The sequence below is a fragment of the Capsicum annuum genome, chromosome 4, assembly GCF_002878395.1.
Source record: "Capsicum annuum cultivar UCD-10X-F1 chromosome 4, UCD10Xv1.1, whole genome shotgun sequence".
Taxonomy (NCBI): Eukaryota; Viridiplantae; Streptophyta; class Magnoliopsida; order Solanales; family Solanaceae; genus Capsicum; species Capsicum annuum.
Window position 1 is genome coordinate 189,572,568 of NC_061114.1, and position 7,375 is coordinate 189,579,942.

The 7,375-nt window shown below is 32.3% G+C and overlaps 1 protein-coding gene across 1 annotated transcript; it reads left to right on the forward strand.

Annotated features, from left to right (window-relative positions):
- Positions 1-5,449: 5,449 nt before the first annotated feature.
- On the forward strand, positions 5,450-6,895 carry LOC107867640 (abscisic stress-ripening protein 2). The gene is made up of 2 exons (XM_016713974.2): positions 5,450-6,001; positions 6,483-6,895. The coding sequence occupies exons 1-2, from the start codon at positions 5,858-5,860 to the stop codon at positions 6,669-6,671; spliced, it is 333 nt and encodes a 110-aa protein (XP_016569460.2). The 5' UTR covers positions 5,450-5,857; the 3' UTR covers positions 6,672-6,895.
- The last annotated feature ends 480 nt before the right edge of the window (positions 6,896-7,375 follow it).

Consider the following 7,375-nt stretch of genomic DNA (forward strand, 5'->3'; position numbering starts at 1 on the left):
TACTCGTAACTTCAATGTAAAAGTAACAAGCTACAGTAACAAGTTCAATGGAACAGTAAAAAGTAACTAACTCCTAATGTGTACAACTAACTTCTAATTGTGTACATTTTAACACCCTCCCTCAACCTGAAGAGTGCAAAATATTAAGCATACCAAGCTTGTTCAATAAATGATGATGTTGATCTTGACTAATATCCTTAGTAAGTATATCAACTATCTGGTGTTGAGTAGGAACATACACAGTCTTCACCAATCTTGTTTTAATCTTGTCCCTGATGAAATAACAATCAATCTTTATATGTTTTGTTCTTTCGTGAAAGATAGGATTGACTGCTAATTAAATAGTAAACTTGTTATCACTTAGAATGGCAATAGGTTTGATGAAAGGGATATTTAAATCAGCAAATAAACCTTCTAATCAAATAATCACTGATAACGTTGAGGCTATACTCCTATATTCTGCCTCAGCTGAGATCCTAGACACTGTATGCTGATTCTTGGAGTTCCAAGACACTAAGGATACCCCAAAATGTATTGCATACCCATTAATTGATCTTCTTGTATTAGAGCATACAACTCAATCTGAATTACACTAGCAAGTTATCTCTGCAGTGATCTAAGCTTTTAGCCATATGTCTTGACCTATAGTGCCTTTTAGATACCTGATTACTGTGTTAGCAGCTTTTAAATGAAATTTCTTTGGTTGCTGCATAAACTGATTTAAGGTCTGCACAACATAGTTGATATCTGATTTGGTAATAGTAGCATACATGATATTTCCAATGAATCTTTGATAAGATATAGAATATTTAAGAATGACATCTCCAATTGCATCAGTAGCTCTATTAGACTCTGTTAAAGTCAACTTGACATTTGACTTTAGTGGTGTAATAACTGATTTTGCACCAGCAAGTCCTGTCTTAGATATAAGTTTGAGGACATACTTTCTCTAATTCAGTATAACTCCCTTGTCAGATCTCAGCACTTTAATACCTAAAAAATGTTTAAGCTCTCCTAAATCCTTGGGCTTAAATTGTTGATGTAATGCTTGCCTAACTTCACATATCATGGTTTCATTGCCCCCAGTAATAAGCAAATCATCCACATATATTAATACTATAATCATTTCTACTTTCCTTTGCAAAGTAAAAAGAGAATAATCATAGGTGCTTTCGCTGAAACCTACATTGATTAGTGTTGCAGTAAGCTTGATATTTTACTGCATTGAAGCTTGTTTAAGTCCATTTGGTGACTTGATCAATCTACACATTTTGTGTAGTCCTTTCTTCTTTAAACTATCTGGCAGCTTTATATACACTTCTTTATCCCGATCTCTCTGTAGTAATGTATTATACACATCCATTTGATACGTACACCCTCATTTTGAAACAACCAAAGCAATTGTACACCTTACAGTAACCATCTTTGCAACATGAGAAAAGGTGTCATAATAGTTTAAGCTTTCTTGTTGACTATAACTCTTGGCTACCAACCTTGATTTGAACCTCTCAACATCTCCAATGGCATTGTACTTAATTTGTACACCTATTTTGATCCAATAACATTTTTACCTTTAGACAAGTCAATAATTTCTCAAGTATTATTGTCTTTTATTATTTTAAAGCCTCAATCCACCTCCCATCCTTAGCAGATTGATTATAACATTGAGGTTCCACTAATATAGAGAAATTGGATAGATAACACTAGTATCTAGGAGTGATATTTTGATAGGATAAGTTGTTAGCAATAGGATATATTATTCCCTTTTCTCTTTCCTAGTGTTGCATAATCCTTTATCCATGCAGGTTATTTAGATAATCTAGGTGTTCTTCTTGGGGTAACACACATAGGTGGAAGGATAGTGTCACCAGGTATATCAAGAACTATTTCAGGTGGATCATCAATTAAAGTATCTTAAGGCAACACATCTACAGTTGGTATTGCAAGAACTATACTTGGTATATTAGAGGTTGAGGAAGAAACGTTTGTACAACAATCTGCATTTGTATGATCATCAACACCCGATTGTTGTTGAAGGAAATTTATAGTAGATTCATTATTATTTTTATCTGCAAATAAAAATACATATTCCTAGAACACAATATCTCTGGTCACAAATAATTTGTTCGTGTCCAAATTGATCAACAAGTATCCCTTTTGAGTAGTAGACTAACACATCAAGACGGGAGGTTTAGCTCTTTCTAAAAACATGTTACTCCTTGGTAACACGAATGCTAAACACAGACAATCATAACTTTTAGATGTGCTATAGATGAAGGCTTGGAGAACAACACTTCATAAGGAATTTTACCCTCAATAGCTAAAGAAGGTAATCTATTTAGTAGATAAATTCCAGCCTTAATTCAAATCCCAAAATCTAATCTAAATCTATGAATGAAATTTATTGGCTCTAGCTATATTTAAAATTTATTTATTTTTCCTCTCAACTATACTATTTTGTTGAGGTGTATGAGGATAACTACTTCGGTGTATGATTCCTAAGGATCTAAATAAGTCACTACATTGTGAGTTAAAAAACTTTGTGCCATTATCAAATCTTATAAGTTTAACTTGTATACCAAATTATGTTTGAATTATGCGTACAGAGGTTTTGAGAGCCCTAATAATTTCAGATTTTAATTGTAACAAATGAATCCAAGTGTATGTATTATGATCATCAATAATTGTTAATAAGTAATACTTCTTACCATAGGTAAGTATTATATATGATACCCAGAGATTCACATGTACAAAATCAAAATACTGAGCAACTCTAGTTCTACTTATAGGAAAAGTTAGTCTAGACTACTTAGCTAAGGGACAAACATCACAATTATTCAAACCGTCTACATTCTTATCATGATTTAAGATGTTCAGCAAATTTATGATTTGAGTTGAGGGATGATCAAGTATTCTATGCCATAGACTGCAATAGGGTAGAAAGAAATAAAACATGAAAGTTGCCTCGGCATTTCGGATACTGACAACAGGTTAAGTGTAAAGTTCGGCACAATTAGTACATCTCTCACTATTCCATCTTTAAAAATATGTGTTCTTCCAGTATGAGATATATCAACCTTAGCATCAGTGGAAAGATGCACCTCAACTTTTTCTGAGACACCTATTTTATAGCATTCTGACAAGACCTCCTTACTTGCTGCAACATGATGTGTTACATCAGAATCGACGGTCGATTCATGTGACATCTGATAAAATAATGAGAAAACAATTTTACCTATCATATTAGCTTGCTTGATCTCAAGTGTATCCTTATTCAACATTTTTCATGATTTTCTTGTATTCTTTATCTGTGAAGGCTTGTCCCTTGGGTAGAATAACACCGTGTATCTCTTTTTTTCAATTCATGACTAGTTGATGTATCCTGCCCTGCACCTCCATAGAGATTGTTACCATGTTGTTTGTTGAATGTTGTGCATTTGTTTGTCCTTCATATTGATGCCCATGAATACCATATCTATCAGATTTTCTAGATGACTGACTGTTGTATCTTGTGAATTAAAAGATTGATTTGATCCTCTTAAGCTACCACTGTAATCTCATCTTCTTCTCTGCTTTCAATTATTAGGATTGCTTATCAATTTATAGCAAGTTTCTCTGGTATGACCAGTAAAATGACAATAGTCACATTTTTATCCTCTGTTGTTTTGTGATCCATAATTGTTTGTTGAGTTTCTACTTACTTGCATTGCAATTCCATTTGTTTTTTCACTAGTGACATTTGTATAAGACAATTCCTGAATTTCATCTTTTGTTATTATTGCATAGGCTTGATTGAGTGTAGGTGTAACTCCCTTCAATAAAATTTGCCTTTTAGTTTGACCATATGAGTCATTCAAACCACTCAAAAACTATTTTAGTCTCAACTTAAATAGGTAATTTGCTTAATCCTTGGACTTTGGACAAGCACATGATGGTACAGGAATTACTACATCATATTCACTCCACAAACTCTTCAATTTTGTGAAATAAGTTGTTACTGAGTCTGTTCCTTATGATAATGTGTTAATCTCCCTATGCAATTAATAAAGCCTCATATAATTCACCTTATCAAACCTTTCCTTCAGGTCTTCCAACACTTTCAATGCACTTGTTGCATATAGGATTCCACTGAGTAACTCTGCACTAACAGAACTCATTTACCATGACAACACTATGGCATTACAGGCTTTCCATTATCCATGCAGTTCTTCTCTGTATACATCTTTATTACATGTTTTAGTTACAAATTCATATTTTATTTTTTCCAATAGTGCAATCCTCATCAATCGACTCCACACTCTATGATTTTCTGATCCTACAAGTTTAATTGGTATTAAAGTTGCACCAGATACATCGATGCTCCTATGACAAAGGATCACTTGGACGTATTTTAGGTGCCATTTTCATACTTCAATAATCAATCGACTAGATATAGAGATGAAAAATCCACTAACAAACAACCACACTTTTCTATAGTATCATAGAACATAGTTGGAAAAATAAAGATCTGTATTTCTACTACAACAATTCAGAATTGAGCTAAGAACAACAATTCAGAATTGAGCTAAAAACAGAGATCAAAAACTCTACCATAATAGAGATCTAAACTCTATAGAGTTCTCCTTCAAACCTTCATGATTGAGATGACTCTGATACCATGTCAAAAACACTCAAGGTCGACTGTAGAAACTAAAATTTCTCTAAGAAACTAACTACATTGAAAGAGGAAATGAAGTTGTATTCAGCTTGTTGTATTGAAAGAGAAGAAGCAGTTTACAAGGAGTATTGGCCGGGTATTTATAGATTACCGCAGTTACATTTTTAACCAACTAACTCAGTCGGCTACACCGAACTCCAATGTAATAGTAACAAGTTCAATGGAACAGTAAAAAGTAACTAATTCCTAACTGTGTACAATTAACTCCTAATTATGTATATTTTAACATCAGCGTGGAGAACTTTTATTTTTAAATGTACTCATATTTTCTCTAACTTTCAAATTCTTGTTTTTTCGTAATAAGATGATTTATATTCATATAAACATGACTTGTTTAGAGATTAGGCCACACAAATTCCAAATATCTTCGTTCTTTCTCAAATTGTACGACCAATCAATCAGTGCCATAGGATGGATGGAGTAATAAAGATATTCTTTCTTTGCCCCTACACGCACATGAAAAAAATGAAGTACGTTTGAAAGGGAAATGTCGAACCATATGACGACAATAATAATAAACTCATCTCATAAGAAAAGTCTGAAAAGGATAAAATGCACGTAATTATATTTTTATTTTTGTGAAGTAAAGTTAATTCTCGATTAATCTTTGATTTTTTTTTTCTTTGGGAACTTGAAAATGTGAATGAGATTACGCAGACAGAATTTTCATGTTTCCTCACTCAAGAAAGGAAATTTCTCATAGTTCCGTGTTTCCACTGACATTTTCCTTTTGACAATTATAAGCTTCTTTATTAAGGAAATTATAAGCATTTCACAGTAATAATATCCACCAGTCAAAACCTCACTTGGTTCTAAATAAATTAGAAAGAATTAGTATTGAAATTTCTAACGTTCACACTTGTAATTAATAGTAAATACTTCCAGAAGAAATCAAACTTAATTTTCTCTCAGAAAATGATATACATAAAAATATCATAAGAATTGAATTGATCAAGGTTCCACCTAATACACGTACTGATATAGAAATCCCTTTCACAACATTTTCTCCTCACTCACGCCAGCTAATATTTTTGGATATCGCTACTATAAATAATCCACTAGGAAAAAGTTTCTCAAATCAAAATATCAACCACTTGTCTATTGACATTTTGGAAAAATATAATTTTCACAAACACCAATATGGCTGAAGAGAAACACCATCACCATTTGTTCCACCACAAAAACAAGGAGGGTCCAGTTGATTATGCAAAAGAAGTGAAGCACCACAATCATCTTGAGAAGATTGGTGAACTTGGTGCTGTTGCTGCTGGTGCTTTCGCTTTGGTATGTAAATTATTCTACTTTGTAACCTATTATATACTCCATCTATCCCAAAACACTTGTAACATTTCGATCTCGAGAGTAAAATTATATGATCTTTGACCAACATTATAAATATAAGATGTATTTTTTCACCATATTAATATAAAAAGATTATAATAGTACTTTTTATATTGTTTTTGAATATATATTTAAATTTTAACTTTAATATATTGAACTAATGAAGGGGAGCCTAGCTTGATGTAACTGATAAAGTTGTTGTCATGTGATCAATCATGAGATCGAGTTGTGGGAACAACTCTTATAGAAATGTAGTGCATGTAAGGCTACGTCAAATAGATCCTTGTTGTCCGATCCTTCCCGGACCCTGTGCATAGCTAAGAAAAATATTTGTATATCTCTTTATGTATATGCTTAATTGAGTTTTTTCCCCCTTCAATTTCTTACTCCTTTTTTGTTGTTTTGATTTAAAAAATATTTACAGCATGAGAAGCACAAGGCAAAGAAAGACCCAGAGAATGCACACAAGCATAAGATACAAGAAGAAATAGCAGCAGTTGCTGCTGTCGGTGCTGGTGGATTTGCATTCCATGAGCACCATGAGAAAAAAGATGCCAAGAAAGAGCTAAAGCATGCTGAGGGAGGACACCACCACCATCACCACCACCACTAATATTTTACTATATTACCGAGACGAAGAACAACACTTGTGTACGTGATCATATACGTATATGTACTTGCCTAAAATAAATAAAGGATACTAGCTAGTATGTGTTTTAATTTCTGTCCAGTGTGGATTGATCTGGTGTTTTTGTATTAATCTTGCCATGTAATGTAAGACTGTCTATGGGGTATATTTTTTGTACTATTTTTGAGTTAATTCATTCCTTTCTCTTACTTGTGCGATAATGACATCTTTAATCTTCTTTTCTTTTTTAACGCCTTAATTTGTTTTGACTTTTGAATTAGATAATAGGTTTTAAAATCTATGTTCCATACGTAGTTAAGTGATCTAATTTACAATTGGCCATAGCAAGAAATTCCAACTAACAAACTATCTAATTTTATAATTAGTCACACAAATGGCCATTTCACATTTTGTGAATTGTTTTAGCCCCTTTATGTTGGCTATTAAATACATTCTTTATTTAACTTTATTTGTTCAGTATTGACTTGACACATACACCTCTTAAGAAGTAATAAATAGAATGACAAATTTACTATATAATCTTTTGAATATAATAAGAAAATACATTCAAAAAGAACTATAATTAATAATAAGGATAAATTAAAAATTAAGTGATAACTTATTTCTTAATATTCTAAAGTGGATAAGGAAAAATAGACATATATTTTAGTATAGTGGACAAGCAAAAG

Excerpts from the sequence above, each read along its gene's own strand:
- LOC107867640 (XM_016713974.2), top strand. The coding sequence starts at position 5,858 with ATGGCTGAAGAGAAACACCATCACCATTTGTTCCACCACAAAAACAAG. Across the intron at positions 6,002-6,482 it reads CTGCTGGTGCTTTCGCTTTG|CATGAGAAGCACAAGGCAAA; the intron begins GTATGTAAATTA and ends AAATATTTACAG.